This window comes from Primulina eburnea, chromosome 11 (assembly GCF_022965805.1).
Source record: "Primulina eburnea isolate SZY01 chromosome 11, ASM2296580v1, whole genome shotgun sequence".
Taxonomy (NCBI): Eukaryota; Viridiplantae; Streptophyta; class Magnoliopsida; order Lamiales; family Gesneriaceae; genus Primulina; species Primulina eburnea.
In genome coordinates, this window is record NC_133111.1 from 37589453 (window position 1) to 37608254 (window position 18802).

General features: G+C 35.1%; 2 protein-coding genes across 3 annotated transcripts; both read right to left on the minus strand.

Annotated features, from left to right (window-relative positions):
- Positions 1-341: 341 nt before the first annotated feature.
- On the minus strand, positions 342-11587 carry LOC140805769 (uncharacterized). 2 transcript variants are annotated; one of them, XM_073162072.1, is made up of 28 exons: positions 11326-11587; positions 11036-11207; positions 10832-10944; positions 10389-10505; positions 10025-10171; positions 9579-9932; positions 9327-9475; positions 9017-9138; positions 8814-8905; positions 8055-8283; positions 7861-7918; positions 7009-7157; positions 6828-6898; positions 6566-6739; positions 6334-6405; positions 5058-5159; positions 4892-4981; positions 4165-4240; positions 3951-4044; positions 3802-3871; positions 3538-3717; positions 2790-2912; positions 2620-2703; positions 1952-2136; positions 1726-1864; positions 1587-1646; positions 1073-1177; positions 342-989 (listed from the first exon to the last, which is right to left on the minus strand). In XM_073162072.1, exons 1-28 carry the CDS (start codon positions 11425-11427, stop codon positions 876-878), a joined length of 3543 nt encoding a protein of 1180 aa, XP_073018173.1. In that variant the 5' UTR covers positions 11428-11587; the 3' UTR covers positions 342-875. The 2 variants fall into 2 exon arrangements, with proteins under 2 accessions (XP_073018173.1, XP_073018172.1); XM_073162071.1 differs by having other exon boundaries at positions 7009-7169.
- Positions 11588-13669: 2082 nt separating this feature from the next.
- On the minus strand, positions 13670-17951 carry LOC140805770 (probable inactive leucine-rich repeat receptor-like protein kinase At3g03770). The gene is made up of 7 exons (XM_073162073.1): positions 16197-17951; positions 15967-16100; positions 15497-15740; positions 14912-15126; positions 14791-14816; positions 14539-14650; positions 13670-14038 (listed from the first exon to the last, which is right to left on the minus strand). The coding sequence occupies exons 1-7, from the start codon at positions 17593-17595 to the stop codon at positions 13838-13840; spliced, it is 2331 nt and encodes a 776-aa protein (XP_073018174.1). The 5' UTR covers positions 17596-17951; the 3' UTR covers positions 13670-13837.
- Between the last annotated feature and the right edge of the window lie 851 nt (positions 17952-18802).

The following is an 18802-nucleotide window of genomic DNA, read 5'->3' on the forward strand; positions in this document are numbered from 1 at the left end:
TACATCATATGGAGTATTGGATTAAACATGTAACGTTTAATTTTTTTTAACTAGCTTGTCTAGAAACAAGTTTTTGTAATGACCCTTGGGTACTTAGCATATCATACAGATGTTTTATTAACACTTAGCCCCCGCAGATTCTTAGGAGCATGATGGAAGCTACATAAACTTATATTTGCGTCATCAGACTAAAAGCGATAAAGAACAATTCCAATCCAGCTTTTTGTACTGTGCAACTCGAATGTAAAGTTTTGACGTTGGCCAACACTGTAGCATTGGCATACCACGAGGACAATTTAAATCAAAGACATACCAATTGTATAACCGAGCACCGTGATATATAAAAAGTTACATCTAATAGTAATACTTTGCATGTTTTAAAATCTACATAAATTCAGGTCACAAAGTACTCCACTGGCAGGACAACTAATGTCGCCAACACCAGCTAGAGAAATGAATTCAAAACTAAAACTTCAGCTGACGGAAGGAATGAAAGAAACCACGTTTCCTTATTAGTATAAGTTAGCAACAATTAAAACAATGAAGGACGGCAATAAATATATATGCACAGGATCCGACTAATTCTTGTGCAGTCGCAAAAACTTAAACTGAATCCTGCCTGACATTTTCTATTTAACAGAAGAGAGAGATGGGACACAAAACAAAGCTAGAGTAGCCAATAATTTTCACTTGGGGAGGCTCTTCTAACCTTACACCATCTCATAAATTAGAACACGAGTGTACAATAGAAACCTATACTTCATTGTATGATGCGGTGAGTTTTCACATGCATATCCAATGGAGAAGTTGGATCTAGAATGGGTGGAGAATGCTGGCGATGAGAAGGAAAGAACAAATTGTACATATGCGAACCTTTACATGAAGTAGCTGAGGGATTTCTTCCGTCTCGAGCCTCCTTCACCGTAAAGTTCGTTCCACTGATGAAGCTCTGTCATGTTTATCGACTCTGATGAAACACTTGCGCAGACCTAGGTCGAATGAAAATAAATAAATTTAGAACAAGGAACAAGTTGGTGACATAAAATAACATTTTCATGTGATTTCTTCCTACCCTTTCATGAGCAAATCTGAAGTCATCTATATTTAGGGGACGAATATCAGCACTCCCACTTAAAGCCGGTGGAGTCCTCCCATCAGCAAGAGCAGCAGCTTGCTCCTGATATTAACCATAGCAGTTATATAGATGAAGATAGAAATTCCAAAAACAAAAACAAAGGTAATCATCTCTTCGGATAACCTATTTGATAACATCCATATGAGAAACAATTTCTCCAAAATAGGAAGTGGTAAAGAAAGAAACAAAGCCACCAGGATACATCGAGAATAAGATAAAAAAAATCCAAAATGGATTCTAAAACTTGATCATCCCCACAAATAATTCAATTGATGATATAACAAAGGAAACATGCTAAAAAGCTTGGGAAATGGCCATTTACAAGAATTTGAAAGGCCCACAAGACATGATTCGTGAGGCACACTTGCAACAGTAAAAACCCGAAACAGGAAATAGATGCCACTCAGTTTAATTTTCCCATTTACATGATATAAATTAAGGAAAAAAATACCTTTTTCTCTTTTTCCAAAATCTCTCTAATTGGGCGATGTGCAGCTGTGACACACAAATTCTGAAACAAAACATGGAAGTTAACTTAAGTAGAGTCCTGCAACTACCAATCTTTCACAACTTAAGCCTTTAGGCCCAACCTTTAGATCACTTCCAGAATAACCATCTGTCATACTTGATACTGAATCCAAATCCATGTCAGCAGACAAGTCCTCTTTTGCTAGTATCACTCTTAGGATTTTTGCTCTATTAGCAGCATCTGGTAAGTTGACCATCAATCTACAGACAACACAATACCAGTGCAATCATCAAACATTTTGTGCTCAAGATCAAACTTCCCGAAGATGTTCTCGGTCTTGTTCTTACCTGCGAGGCAGCCGCCTTATTACAGCTTCATCTAGGTCGAAAGGCCTGTTTGTTGCAGCAAGTACCAAAACACGCTCTGTGTCCTTTGTTCGCAGTCCATCCCAATTCACCATGAACTCATTTTTCATTTTACGCATGGCCTCATGTTCTCCAGGGTTTTCCCTTCTCCCCAGCATGCTATCTACCTACAAAACAAGGAAAAAGCACAGCGGTCAGAGATTAAATGTTAATGTGTCATGTGAGCTCAGATGGCGCCCAGTTTTGACAGAACTTTTAAGCACTCATAAACAGCATTGGCCAAGCTCAAGTCCCCGCATACAGCATCCAACTAATGGAGCTCGAGCTACGATACCCTTCATATTTTGTCATAATATTTTATCTTACCATGAATTTATCACTCATATCAACAATTAAAAACTTTATAAAGAGAAGCATTTTAGACACCGCATCGTCGAACTCATAATTCAAGCACAACTGCACAAGCTCTGGCTCAAGTAATTTGATTTGCAAGTTACTACTTAATTACAAGTTACTACTTGATCAAACTCGAGCTAGAGCAGCAACTTTTTTGGGTTCTTAAGCTCTAATTGGCTTGACTGCACCCGCAAGCACATATGAAGAATATCACAAGGAGAACACACATCATAATATAGAGTAACATGGCATACTTCATCCACAAAGATAACGCTTGGAGCAATTTTGCTGGCTAGTGAGAAGACAGCCTTGACATATTTCTCACCCTCACCAAACCACTGCAAATACAAAGAATGATGGTGCAACATGAGAACATTATGACATCAGCATAATTTACAACGGTAAGTTGAGCTTTTTATTGAACCTTCGATGTTATGCTGGACATTGAAATGTTAATGAAGTTAGCACCAGCTTCAGTGGCCACAGCTTTAGCAAGCATGGTCTTTCCTGTTCCAGGAGGCCCAAATAAAAGTATACCCTTGCAAGGCTGCATGAGAATAGATTTGGAGGTTTTTAACACAGAGCGCATGCTAGCCACAATAATATTTAACTATCCAACCAGTCAAGCAATGCCAGAAAAGATTAAATCTCAGAGGCAACAAAAATAAGCATTTGAATGCACATTGCAAGATTGAAAGAGAGTGAATGCAATATCTTAATTCAAATGGGTTAAGAATTATGAGCAATTAGACAATAGTCTAAAGAAATCATTTTTCTATTTAGTGATAAATGACTAGAGCAAAATTACAATCTTTCAATATTAAAAAAAATTACAATCTTTCATCTGTATCATGGAAATTATTCTGAACAAAAAAATACATATTATAAACAATAAATAAATAAAAGAATCTGCAGAAAATGGAAGAGAAAACAGTAACATGATTGGCACAGAAAATAGCCTCACTAACCAGAAAAAGGGATCATGTTTCATGTGTATTTTTTAAACAAGATGTATATTAAATATGAATAATAATTCAAGAAAAAAGAAAACAAACTCAACATAAAAGGAAACTGAAAATAGTAAAAATTGTGAAAATACAGATTAGTTCCTTCACCAGAAATCTCCTTCTTGCATCAAGGGAACAATCACATAAAAAAGAATAAAAAGTCACCTTGGTGAGTTGACCCTTGCAGAAAAGTTCTGGCCTCTGTAAAGGAAGCATCACCAACTCCTTCAACGTGTCTTTCACATTTTCCAGTGCTCCTATGTCATCAAATGTCACTCCAATATCACTGGCTGGGATTACATCAGCTAGAAGCCTCTTCTCAAATTCATTTTCAGTCACAACATCCTGGGAAAACCCAAATTGAAGATACAAATAGCAGATTCACAAATCAACAACAAATGAATATGGTGTCAAGCAACAAAGTATCACCTTGAGGGACTTCTTTAAATTCTTGGATTCATTCATTATGGATTGTAAAATTTCAATCCCATATTGAATGCTGCAACAAGAGTGCCACATTAGTTTGATTCTGAATATTGATCAATATTTTGCAAATAAAAGTGGCTTCTTTCAATTACCTTTCTGTAGATAAAACAAGCCTCGCATCTGCTTCAGCTTTAGGGTTCGTCATCAAATGATGGCTTAAAGCCCATCCAACAACCTTTTCCGCACCTTCAAAACATTCCAAAACTTATGTCATCCTCTCATGTTCACAAGTTTATCATTTCACACGGAAATCATAAAGTAAACCAAAGCTAGTATATGATAAAGACGTGCAAAAGAAATGCATACTTTCATTTGTAAGTGATTGGTCTTTGATGCTTAAAGTTTCTAATCCATCACACCCCAAACCATTACGGTTTAGGACCTGTATATAAAAATACAAAGCAAAAGTCAAAAGACCTTGTACTGTAGAGGTGGTTTCAGTTGAAATGATAAGAGAATGAACAAACTAATCCCCTCTTATCCTCTCATCTCTAAAAAACAACTGCACAGGAATGACGTTAAAAACAACACAGTACAAATGCCAGAGTGTAAGCACAAACCCATTCACAATTTTTTTCAACTATTTTTTGGGTGGAAAAAGTTATAATCTTAACTCTGTCATGCAAAAAATGGCATCCTAGCAATATTAGAAAGGTCTGAAGTAAATACTGAGTCATACACCAGTTAAATACTACAAAAGATCTGAATTCAACAAAAGCTTCTGATTTATATTTGTAATTGCCGGTCATTCTCCATATAAGTGCAGGTGTTCGTGTTACTCAGTCTCTCTGTGCATTCAGGTTAGAGATTATATTTGATGAGGACAAGTTATCATAAACTGTATCATTTCTAGAATAAACATTGAAAAGTATGAATAGTGATACATAAAGAAGAAACTACATATGTTCACCAAAAGGACATCTGCATCATGAGTAGTTGAAGTGCTAAGTGAAATCATAATATTTGCAAGCCTATAACAATCATATATAAATGAAATTTATGGGGTCACTTCCATAATGAAAAGAAAACTCACAGTTCGTAAATTATACAAATTTGCTTTCACTTTCAGGGTTTCAGCATCTTGATCTAATTGACGCTTCCAACTAACCAGATGAGCTTCATCCTGAGATGTTGATCAGCATCATTATGCAATTTGGTTTGCCAAAAAATATTATGAAAAAGGAATTCCAGCAACAAACCTGAGGCATGTGAATTGTTACTTTATTAGGAAACAGTTTTGACAAAAGCTTAGTTGCCTTGGTAACATCCTTAGCTCTATCATTCAGCCTCCCAAAACTATCCTGGTATAATCAAATCCACATCATATGAGGGCAATAAAACATGTGATGAGTTGAGAATCTGAGAGCTGTTTTGCTATCCCATAACACAAGAAATAATCTTTATCTGGAACAATGTTAGCCGATCAAACACAAGCAACTAGGATATACCAGGTATATGATGAGAACCAACAAAGAAAAAATTACGAACAGGTGTACTTTTCTTAATAAAGAATGCTTCGTTCAAGGTAAGCCCGAGATGAAAAGTTAATCTATGAGTAATTATTCAAGATTTTAAATTACACAATTTATTGTCGCTTCCTTTTGTGATAATCTATAGGTTCCGCATTTAGAGGAGTTGGTCAGTCTAGGTAGCTCAAGGTTCAAGTTAAGGTGCACTCAGCATAAATGCCACAAACTGCTGTTGTGAAACTTAAAAATCCCATAACAATGAGCTCTAATACCAATTTATGGCACCCTGCATTATCGATCTTGTTATAGGGTGATAGATTAGAGACTTCTCGATATCGGTAATACTCCTTTCTTGCAGGATCTCCTCCTCTTTTGACATTTTTTTTCTTGAGACTCATTAGAGAGAACCTTTTGGCATGTCAAATTTTTATCACTCAGGTCAAAGGAAGACACGAATATCCTAGGATTTCAAATTGTATTATTTGTAATTTTCTTAGTTGGTATTAGCTGTTTAAAGATGAGTAGTTTATAGTTCCTTCTAGGAGGAGTTGATAGTCTAGCTAATAGGATGTGTGCACCTCACGTGCATGCATACATACACATATAAACACATATATACACATATGCATATAATTCAAGAATTCGCTTGTGTTATTTACTGCCCAGTACACGAGGTTTGAATTAAAGAAAAAAACACATAGAGTTTATATATGTTCCATTATTCTTAATCTAGCTTGAAGAACTAGAAGAATGTTTGTAACAAATAGATGATGGATACATAACTTCGATAAGATAGACGAGTTTCATGGTAAGACAAAGCCCTCATATAAATGTAAGACAGCTTGAAAATGCTAGAAACATTGCTAAATAAGACAGACTAGCAAGGCCCTCACTTTGTGAGGCACAAATACATGCTTCATGGCTAAAGATGAAACATGTTGTATCCTCTTAAACAACGCAAACAATATAATAACAATCTAGACATAAATTTTCAACAGATCCTTACCGGGAAAGTCAAGTCAAGCAACGCAGTCTGGTGGCCGCCGAATTTTGTGAAAAGCAAACCGCCAGGGTGAGACTGCAGAAGAGCAAACTGGATTTACGAATGAATCCCAAAGTATATGTATTAAGATTTTGACTTGTACTTAATGTCAATTTATTTATGTCAACCCATGAAGCTTGATTAGAACAATCATGAAACATGTAAAGAATGTAGATGGATATGTGACAAATTCTACCTTTTCCTTAGAATTGTCAGTTTGAATGTGTGTTCCAATAACTACAACATTATCAGGGAGCTTCTCAAGCTTGTTCTTAAAAATAGCATATGATTCTGAACTTCCTGCCATGGACTTCTCTGCATCTTTCATAAACAAAACGAAAGGGGAATCCCTGCTCTCTTCAAATACAGTCTAGCAATTGGGAAGAGTAAAATTGGGTGATATTAGGTAACCATTTCAATGTAAACCCAGTTGATTTTGAAAAGAAAAGTGACCACACCTCAAACATGGTGTTAATAAACAACTTGTCCATATCCTCAATGCCAGAGGTATCCAAGCGAAGTTCATTGGCTAGATGGAAAAAAGCATAATGAAATTATGAGGAATAAGGCAAACTCCGAATTTCATATTCTACAAAGCTAACAGAAATCAAATAGAGATCTTATCAAGCTGAGTATCACCATGGCAGAAGAATCCATGACCATTATCACAAAGACCTCCAAAATCAACCCCATCTGCTACAAGTCTGTCAAATCTTACACCAATTTTTGACAGAGGGTTATCTTCAAAAGGCAAGAGAACCTTCCCTCGCATTCCAGGAGTTGGTCCCCTAAAAGTCGAGCTAAAAAGGTGTTATTTGCAAACCTAGGTGAAATCTAAGTGAGAAAAGACATGTCTATCGATAAAGGACATTAACATATAAAAAGTGCATACTACATTCTAGATGTTATATTAAAAACAAGTCATAATGAGTGAGAACTAATGAGCATATTGGGCATGTATGATTTACCCAAATATATAAGGGTTTAACTGTACAAAGATAACGGATGAGTGACACCTAGCCATATGAGTTGAGGAATATGTAGACAAAGAACTCCAAGGATAATCACTAACATTTGTTGAGGAAATTTTATCTTATTTGTTCTGTTATTTTGGTTACAACAGAAGAAGAGGTGTTAGATTTTATTCCCTTTTCTTGGATTTTGTTACGTGTATATAAGGATGTTTTGTAATTGTATCCAATAGGATGATTTTATCAAAGTAACAAAAGATAATTTTGGCCTCATCCTCCTTTTCTAACTCACAATCACTTCATAAGTATTGTTCTTGAGGACAGGAACCAACGAAAATTTCAAATCAAACACCCAATGAAAAGCCAATTTGTATTCCTCATTTAATATCAGGAGAGCTCTGTGATTCACGACCAGTTACCACCAGAGGAAATAAGCCAAATATAGGAATAAATACCAAATGTTTCTACGACACAAACTCAAAGACTGTAAAGAAAGCAAGGCATGGGATATTGTTATTACCTCGTATTACTTGAATATACTCCACCAGAAGGTAGACCAATGAATTTAACTCTATCACCTAAATCAATTTGCAACAATCAGCACAAGGAATCACAAATTAAAGAAATTTGTCACTATGACAAGAGGGTTTTCCAAAACTAGACTGCGAGCAGACAAACAAACAATTAAACCACACTAATTACAACGCTACTCACCTAGTTTAATAGAAGAGTTCTTAGCAGCATTCACTGAATTGGATATGACATCAGTTTCCATTTTCAACGAGTCGGAGCCAAGTGGAGCGCTAAGCGTGGTGTCTGCCTCACCAGATGTAAGTCCAATGTCCTTGCCGATCACTGTAGATCTAGTGACTTGCTTGCTCATATTGCACACTTTTTCTGCATTGACTCCCTCTTTCAGAGTCTCAGCATCCTTAGAAGAACCCTAAAACAAATGGATAAACCATATATGACATTTCATCAGTTTATTAGATTTTTTTTTAGATCCCGTTTATTAGATTTTTAAATATATGGTTCAATAATAAAATTCAAAAGACCAATGAACAACTTCATAACCTAAAAAATGTTGTTCTATCTAGTTCCAAAAGCATGCTTTTCATATGCATTCCTTAAAAAACTGTTCTATAAAATCTTTTGGGTTTCATTTTTGTTTAAAAAATTAAATAAGAGTCGAGATAAATTGGAGACACTTTCTCAATCAATTACTATGCCAGAAAAAAACTAAAAGATGCAGGTATTAGAAGACCATTATAAGTATACAAGCTTTTCTTTTGGGCCTTTCATTTTTTTTGGTTAAAAAAATATTCATAAACAAGTACCAGACGTCAAAATTTTTACCAAAGCACAGGAAACAAAATAATCTAAAAAAGGGAACACATTTTAGAAATAAAATTGGAATGGTCAATCTCAACTTAAGTTTTAACAATAAAATTGAAATGGTCAATCTAAACTTACTCCCAAAAATGAATGGCTGTCAAATATAAGCAATTTAGCCCCAAAAAAATGAGCAAGCGCCTTTGCCAACATTTCTTGGTAGATATCAGACCCTGAAAAAACAAGAAAAAATACACTGCATGTTTTAAATTAAATCGCATGAAACAATACAAAGAAGATTAGCCTACTGATTAACAAACACTTATGTGAAACCAATTAGTGACCTGCAGGACCAGAAAGCAAAATTCTCGGATTCAGAGTAGGAAGTTCGGATGTAAATTTAACTTGGTCCTTGTGCTTCAGGTGTATATATGAAGCCCCGACTAGAACACTTTTTGTATTCTCACTGCAAGTTAATTAGATACGTAAGTACTGATAACTCTGTGATAACAACATGTGTTTTGTATGCTGACTAGTGACTACAATTTAATATGTATGTAGGAAAACTAGACAATCAATAGAAGATGATGGGGTGAATATAGACTCCAGTTTTAAATCCTCAAAAAAATTCGAACTGAAGTTGCATAGCACTACCTCAAATAGTAGGGGAAATTATCAAATGAAACTTCTAGCTGTCTCCCATGTAGAATAGAGGCAATTATGCTTTCTCTAAATGCTGAAGTTCGTGTGCACATGCCAGATACTGATGCCAGAATCGGATCCCTAACCCAGTCTCTTTCATCCTGTCACACAAAAGTTTTGGCTACTCCTAAGTCATGATAAATCTAATAACATGAACTTTCATAATGAAAGAAAAGGTTCAGTTTGGCTACTATTGCTTCTTGCCTCTAAACCAGGTTCTATACTGCCATCAAACTTGTTGGCAGCCCCGACGTCAACAGCTGCTTCACTCCCTAAGTTTGTAGCTGAGTTAACTTCTTGGCCATCAAGCTCATCCTCATTAAAAGTGGGGGAGGAAGGCAGTTCACTCACTCTGTAATTTTTACCACTGGCCTGAGATGTAGGCTTAAGCCGTGATAAATCTTGCCGTGGGTTAGAAAGAGATGCCAAAATTGAAGCACCAGCCACAGCAGATGCATCTCCTGCTCGCCTTTCAACATGAATCGGCTTTCCTACATTAGCCTGTACATCTGGTGGGGGGCTCTTGATAATGTGTTCGTAAGGTAGCTGCTGGAAAATCTATATGGATAGGCATTAAGGACTCCACGAGAAATAATACGAAATGGACTTGAAAATCAAATAATAATTGTAACAAAATAAATTGAGGATACATATGCATGAGTTCCGAGAAAGCCAAAAACCACTTCGTCCCCTGAATTGAGATCGGAACTAGAATTTTTCTTGATTGCTTTACCATTTACTTGCACACATGCTTTGCTTCCCCTACTTTCAAGCACCGCAACAGGTTTATCATCTCGCTGATAATTTTCAACAAAAAGTAAGCAAAAAAAAAGAAAATTGCAGATACCAAATACCTCGGAATATTCCACACATACATTGCAAGTGAAGAACCACAAGTAGGGGCCATCTCTTTAGCAATGCAGGTATCATATCCATTTACAGAATCAGGTACAAAAGAAAACAATTATAGACGATAGATTGTTCCAATTTTTAAGTTTTGTTTACAAGCATTACCTGGGTGAGCCTTATTGAACACAAGATTGCACTGATGGTTTGATCACGGATCAACAGATTCGCCTGTTTGCTTGAGCCAACTAAGAAATTGGTTGTGTACACGGAAACGGTTGGGTTCTGCAAACAGGCACCTTGTTGTTAGTCAACATTCCCTTCAATTTAAAATCACTAAATATTTTGTAATTATCAGATAATAAAAATTGTATCTTCAGCTTTGTCTAAGCGACAAACTTGAACTAACGTACACCAAGAACTCCACTCGTAAAAGATTAAAAATAATAAAGCTTGAAAAAAAGAAAAGAAAGAAATCATCTGAGAGATCAAGTACAAGACCATATTTATCAGGCCTGACCACTTTACCAAATCCAACAAATGTAGACCAAGAACTCCAGCTCATAAAAATATAAAAAGAATCAGATGAAAGAAAGAAAAAAAAAAGTTACCAGCGAGGATTGGGTGAGAAGCCGGCACCAAGGCGTTGTTGTTTCAAAACCTAGATGTTGCTTCCACGAAGCGAACGAGCTCCTCGGCTTATCCGCTACAGCTGCCACAGCCCCTGAATTTCGAAAATTCACACAAAATTCCCCAAATTTCAGCATTCTACATACATGCAACAAAATCCAAAAGTCAAGTTCGCATATACTAGCCTTGAGCAACCACAGGAGCCGCGACCGAGACGGAGGCAGCTGGAACCGCGGCTGCAGGGAGTTCCGCCGGATCAGTGGAGCTTATTTCCTTAGGATTCCCCGCCGGCTCCAGCTCTGATGCCTTCGAATTATCATCATTAATACTGGTATTTTTATCATTGCTGCTCTCACCCTACACCAAAATCATTCAAAAATCAACCCCAAACTCAATAATCGAGCAATAAAAAAAACAGATCATTTCCAGTTCGAACACAAACAAAAAATCAGAAAGTAAAAGAAACCGAAAGTGCCTTCTGACGTTTCGGAGAAGAAGGCTTGTTGTTATCATCGGACGCCGAAGATGATCTCTTGTTATTCAACGGTAGAGATCCACTTCGCCGGGTCGACACCATCTCCGCTGCTTCTCTTCTCGAATGCGATATCTCTAGAGAGAGAGTGTGCACACACTGAATATATACGTACAGGTGTGTATCTATATATATATATATATATATAGGGGTCAAACAGTAAAATTTTATTGATAGGGGTGAAAGAAGACAGAACTGTTAGGTGCAATCGGAAACGAAGAGTGGGGGGATTTTATAGGTGGGTAAACAGAGTGCTCACGTTAGCTGCATTGTCAGAATGCCACTAAATTACGCTGTTGAGGCATAGGGAGAAGGTGAAGTGGTGAGGAATAATTGATTTATTATGAAAATTTAACCGAAATATATAAATATATATATATATATATATACACAGGGACAATTTAATGATAAATCATTTTTTCTTAAGCAAATAAATATATATAGACATTTATCGCATTAAATATTTATTGATTTTAGGCAAAAATTTGTGTGAGGCAGTCTCACGGATCGTATTTTATGAGACGAATCTCTTATTTGGGTAATCAATGAAAAAATATTACTTTTTATGCTAAGAGTATTGTTTTTTATTGTGAATATCGGTAGGGTTGACCCGTCTCACAGATAAGGATTCGTGAGACCGTCTCATAAGAGACCTAATCTTTATTTTAAATATAAATGTCTTTGAATAATAAATTATTTTACCTAAAAAGCTAAATAAATTTAAACTAAAAACTACTACAATAATTTGTTTTCTTGATAAAATATAGCATTTAGAATACGATGCTCGTGATTTAGTGTATGTATTATAGAAAATTCAATTTATTCGATCTTTCTAATAAAAAAAGTTGGATATTTAGATGATTTCTTTGGTATAAATAAATTAAATTAGTTTATAAAAATTTATTCAACGAGACACTAAGAATTTAAAAATTAAAATATAACTTTTGTACTTGTGTTTTTTTAAATATATTGTACAACAATAACTAGTCATCAAATTATCAACCACTTTATATCTCTATGTCAATAGTTTATACAATTGAGTAAATTTAAAAGTATAATAGCGATACAATTTTATAATATTTGTGTGATCGAAATATTTATGTTCTAAATATGCTTTTATTATTATGTTTGTCTGGTTTAAAATCAGATTCAAACGAGTCTCGTTTCCAATCATATTCAAACGAATCCAATTGTTCAGATTATTGAGATAATTAAATGAGTATATTTGTTTTTAGAAGATGTGGGAGCCAAATTAATCCAAACTAAGATTATTTATGACTTTTTTTGTGTGAAATGTATGTATTATATTTATATAAATAATGATAATACAATTCATCTAAAGACAATGTTTGGTTGATTTTCCCAAATAAAAATGAGCAGGTCTCTTGTGAGACCGGTCAATCCTACCGATATTCGCAATAAAAAGTAATATTTTTAGTATAAAAAGTAATATTTTTAGTATAAAAAGTAATATTTTTTCATGAATAATCCAAAATAAGATATATGGCTCACAAAATACGACCCGTGAGACCGTCTCATACAAGTTTTTGCCAATAAAAATCAACCATATATCATATTCTTCAATACAATCTTCAATATATATATATATATATATATATATATATATATATATATATATATATATATATATATATTTTCGAAAACTTATAGCATAGCATGATCATTACCTTGAATCCAATTATCCAATCATTCTAGAAAATATTTCTATTATATTTTATCTTAGTGTACTATTTTTTAAACATAGCCTTCTTTTGGTACACCAATCACACAATCAATGAATGTGGATCATTCCAATATGGTAGCTAAATCTAGCAATCCAAATTAATATAATCAAACTTCAAATAATTAATATCCGAACATATAAAAGTAATCACGAGTTAATTCTAAATTTTCATAAAATCAATAAGTTTCTATTTTTGAAAACTTCCATTTTTAGAAATTTTCCACATGCTAAATTTGGAAATAGCAACTATTTCTGCTAATAACATGATGAAAATGGTCCATATGATTATGAAGTCAAATTGGAACACAAGAAGACTCAAAACCAAACCTCCCCTCAACACAAAGTTTGGTTAACTCGCTCCCGTATGGGCGACCAGGTCGATCGCCCCGATTTGGGAGCTGCTCGATCAATGCTAGTTTCGGATTTCCCCACAAAGTACATATGAAACCTTTTACTTACAGAGGGACTTGCACTACCTTTATTGCCATTCTCAAAAAGGTATATTCTTTACAAATTTTGATCTTCTAATATTCTTTAGAGAAGTTGATACAAAAAGTGGTATTATTCACTATTCAACCACAATATATGCAAATCCAAGTCGCTCTAGTCATTTACAGGTTGACAAAGTATCAAATGACAACAGAATTAAGATCTCATATCTGCAGCTATATGCCACATGATCGAGATTGCAGTAGATTTTTCAATTCTTTGTTAACCATCTGATGTTGCTTGAACTTGAGCCGCGTATTGCAAGTTCCAAAGAACGTCCTCGAAAGAAGGACGAGTAGATGACTCGGGAGAAATGCAGTTGATCGTTAAGGATATTACGATGGATACAGATTCTTGACAGCAAGATGCCAATACAATTGGATCAACTATTCCACTTATGCAATCAGGATTCCCTAAAGACACCTGTATAATAAAGAAAACCTTTCAAAAAAAAGGCAAAGGCTTGATGAAGCTGAAATTCTCGATGATAACTTTGGATTGCCGGGGTAATAGAAGGATTAAACAAGGAAAATGAGCTTCAGAAAGGTGAAGTAGAACCAATGTTTGAACAATGACATAAGAAAAGCACCAGAACTTTTATTTGACGTCGGACGATGATTATCTCCATCCTTACGCAATTAGTATAGTACAAAAAATAGAAGGGGAGATGAAAAGGTTAAAATTCTAAATTGACTGAATTATTTTGTTGGTTTACTTTATTTCATTTGCCTTCTTTTTTGGGGCTGACTCATATATAGTCTAGTTTTCTTGTTCCTGTAGTTCTCATGAGAAAGAGTATGAAAACGCTTGTTAAGCTAGAAATGTGAATCAAAGAATACTGGTTGCATCTCAGATTGAGCTTTCATCAATGTGGAATTATATTCTAGACAGTTAACACGGACTCATTCAATCAATTTATTTACCATTTCGTTGAGCACGAACGACTCTTTTCTTGCACGAACTGATGGTGCAATAAGTGACTCCAGTAATATCATCCCGAAACTATAAACATCGTCCTCAAGGTTCTTTATTTGCCTGCATATTTTAAAGCAATATTTGATGATTATAAAATAGTGGGCAGAAATGGTAAACAACACCGCTCTTACTATAAACGTTTAAAGATTTTGTCTGTTACAATAACTTTTTTATGATCCTACGTAACTCATAAGTCATACCATGATTTAAGGCCTCCACTTTCTTCCTATAAAAAGAAAATATCAAGATAACATTTATCAGTAGCTTTACTGCAATTTCTTTGATCGCCGAAAAATCACACATTTTTTTATTATTCCATACCTTGTCCTTGTCAATCTTTTGATCAGCTACAACAGACAATCCATAGTCACTGAGCTTCCCTATCCCATTGTCAGTTAGCAATATGTTTTTAGTTTTCAACTGGTTGCTGAAAAAACCAGGAATTATTCCATTGTGCAGAAAATGCACGGCCTTCGCAATGCCTATAAGAATTGCCAGCCTATCCGACCATCTGATCACCTTTTGTGAACTTGTTTCTGCAGAGCCAATGCAGCTAAATTTTAGTAATTTATCATCAAGGTTGTAACTGGTAAATTAGTTTATTACTTTTACAATGTTACAAATTCAAAATATTATAAAATGGTTTATTCTAGGACCAAGAGCTTGGGCTGCACCACAAGATATAGCTCTTAATATTTAAAATCATACAGTAGTCCAATAGTTAAGTTTTGATCGCTATGTCCCATGGGCAGCCACCGGATATAACATGATTAACTTTTAGTTACCATTCTTAAGCAATAATTTCTCCAACTTAAGAAATACTACTTGAAGAAAACTTTCGATTTTGATGTTGCAGCCAATAATGTCATGTTCCAAGCAATAACAAATTATTAGCTACCCCCTCACCAGAAAGACGAGCTTGGTAGTTTCCATGAGATATATATTCATAAATAAGATACACTTCATTGACACCGGCTTCATCTTTTCCTTCGATCTCAATGCAGTGTCCCAGGAGGCAGACCAAATGAGGATGCCGAAGTTTAGACAGCAAATCCAGTCTAAGTTTGAGGTTTCGGATAGTATACCTTTTCGACACTTTCAAACAACGTATGGCTACCTGATCACTGTTTTCCAGTCTTCCTTTGTATATCTAAGAACAAGACTGTTAGTAAGGCCAATATTGACAGAAGTTGCCTAGTTTTGAATCATAGGCACAACTGTGACTCATTCAAGAAAAGTACACACAAGGTCAAAGGTAAAAAAATGGCGGCTTTCCTAGAATTCTAATGCAATATTTTGGATCTTGATTTCAATCAAAGAAAACAGTAAACCGTCCTTAAAAAGAAAAATGCATCAATATGAAAAGATCGATCAACCTTTCCGTTTGAACCTGCGCCCATCAAGGCTAAATCGTCGAAGTTGTTTGTAGCTTCCTTTAGCTCGTCAATAGAAAATAATCGGTGAGCCGGCCTATCTTGTGTGCCTAACTTTGCCGCATCAGAAATAAATCCTGTGGAGTAAAGACTAATCCATTATAAGCTGCTCGGGAAGATAAATTTCAAAAAATAACTATGGATTAACTGAAATAGATAAGGGGACAACATACTTGCATTCGTTATAAGCTCAGAAGGGCGACTTTTAACTGAGTTATCTTGCACGGACTTGTGCAGCAAGTGTTGCTCTGATGTTCTGTGAGGGCAATACTGTCGACATAGTACAAGAAATCCAAAAGACAGAAGTGCCAATATGACCACGATCCCGCAAATTACACCTACTAGTATCCCCACATTCTTCACTTTAGAGTTCTTTTTTCCTGAGGAGTTTTCTACACAATATGCTTCGGGATGCTGGTGTTCTAAATCTATCGACAAGCAATTCCCACCAAACTTAACAACTCGGGTTTTCATATCCGATCTTAAACATGAAGGCAGAACGCCTTTCAATCTATTGTTAGAGAAATCAATTAATCCAAGACTGCTGCCACAAGATAAACTTGATGGAAGCGAACCAATAAACATATTCGATGCCATGTTTAATGATGTGATATTAGGCAAGGCAAAAAGCTCCGAAGGAGTAGTTCCCTGAAGAGCATTGAAAGAAAGGTCAAGTTGCTGCAGATTATTGAGCGTGCCATATTGCCTAGGAATTCTACCAGAAAAGGAGTTGTTGCTCAGCAAAACAGCAGTTATTCCTTTCGGCATAATTGGAAGTTCTGAATCTAACTTATTGTTGCTCAAATCCAGCCAGTTTAAGCGAGACAAGCTACTAAGATCAAGCAATTTACCAGAAATTTGATTGTTGGACAAATTGATATCCGCCAAAGAAGTAACTCTTCCCATTGAAGACGGTATCGGACCATCAATTTGATTGTTCCTCAAACTCAAACTTGTAAGATTTGAAAATGAATCAAACCAATCAGGAAAAGTACCATTTAAGAAGTTGCCATCAAGTTTAAGGATCTCCAGGTTCACAATTCTTGGAAGTGTCTGAGGAATTGAACCATAGAAAAAGTTCCAACTCAAATCCAAGTATTCAAGAAACTGCAGTCTATGAATTTTTACAGGAATTGGACCCCATATGCCTAATGACACCAAACTCAAAGCTCTTAAATTATTAAGCCTTGACAATGTTGCTAAAAGTGAATCCATGGAGAAGTTTTGTGACAAAGTTTGATAAGGAATAGGGAATCCATCAAAACCACTGGCCCTTGTTTGCCTATCACCATATATTCTTATTTCAGAAATAACATTATCTTGACATGAAATATTCACTTGAGGAGAATTAAAATAACACAGATCAACTCCTCTATCGAGCCAATAATCTAACTGTTTGGGGTACTCTAATTGCTTCCTTAACTGCAAAAGCACTTGGATTTGAGAGGATTGAAGTTGGTAGGTACAAGAGATCAAGAAACCCAATGAAAAACAGACTAAAAAGCACAATCTTGAAAATCCCATCGTAGGCTCAGCCATAAATTCATGAACAATCGACACATAAATCTTCATGAAAATGACACATTCTCGAGAACCCACAAGAACACTCTACAAAGAGAAACAAACTACACCAAAGATCGCCAAATAAGCTGGCAAAAGATTCAGATCACCTCTTCTGATGCATAGAACAGACCCATGCAGAGAACGAACAAACAAACAAACAAACAAACAAGCTACCGGTAAAAGAAAAAAAAGCACCAAAATTTAATCTACTGGAAAATTCGTAAGTGGGATTTGAAAATGTGAATGTTCCTTCTTGAAATCACACAACTTTATTGCTCGCACATGCTGTTTGTTTCTTTAAACACTGTCCGACTTCTTCGGTCATTAAAAATGAAGTGAGACCGTGGGACACTGCTAGTTGAGAATATGAAATAATAAAGAGCCAAAAGAGTCAAGATTTCAGTGACTCAGTGACATTATTAATCACAAAAATTAATAAATTTATTATGTTTAATTTCCAAAAAAAAAAAAAGAAGCCGCCACCAAATTTATAGTACTTTTATACGCCACAATTATTTAAATTCGAATGTTTTAATTGCTTTTTAATATGTAATCATATATCATCCACTTCCCAACATTTTAATAATTATTAAATTATTTCTTTATTATTATACATTCTTTTTAATGATGATGAAAAAAAATGATACATTACTTTAATCTTAATATTAAAATATACATTGGATGCGAACAATCGCATGCGTGAATGAGTTTGATCGATATATATCGACAAAAATACTTCAGAATTTTTTCTGTACCAAAAAAAACATCATCATACAAAATTTGTACCTCAATATGTCGAATATGTGATGTCATTACATTGTATATGTTTTGAATCTCCGAGTATTTCATCGTGATATAATTATTAATTTATTTGTATAAAATAATATTTAACAAAACACTAAATACATTCCAACTCGTTAGTAGCTGGCGATACTGCGATGGAGATAAATTTTAAGTAGATTTTGTCCGTATGGCCCTCTCCACTTGACTGGGACGACCATTGTCCCCAAAATTCAACGCAATTTTTAATTTTGGTACCAAATTCTAGGTTTATACGGTGAGGTGCATTAAATATTATACAGAATGCAGTTTCAATTTCCAAATTATTTCACCTCCCACATGACGAAATGGGTCACCAACAATTCACGTCAGATTGTCTGATTTAAAGATTTATGTCTTTGAAAAAGAATAAGATGGAAAGAGATTGATCTCGAAA

Bases quoted from the DNA above. Each gene is read 5' to 3' on its own strand.
- LOC140805770 (XM_073162073.1), bottom strand. From the start codon at position 17,595: ATGAAGATTTATGTGTCGATTGTTCATGAATTTATGGCTGAGCCTACG. The intron at 15,741-15,966 runs GTTGATCGATCT...TCTTGTTCTTAG, and splicing joins GCGCAGGTTCAAACGGAAAG to ATATACAAAGGAAGACTGGA. The intron at 14,039-14,538 runs GTAAATAAATTG...TTTATTATACAG, and splicing joins CGTTCGTGCTCAACGAAATG to GTGTCTTTAGGGAATCCTGA.
- LOC140805769 (XM_073162071.1), bottom strand. From the start codon at position 11,427: ATGGTGTCGACCCGGCGAAGTGGATCTCTACCGTTGAATAACAAGAGA. The intron at 4,982-5,057 runs GTTTGTTGCTGG...TCAACATCTCAG, and splicing joins TAACAATTCACATGCCTCAG to GATGAAGCTCATCTGGTTAG. The intron at 1,647-1,725 runs GTTGGGCCTAAA...GTTTTGTTTCAG, and splicing joins ATTCTGGAAGTGATCTAAAG to AATTTGTGTGTCACAGCTGC.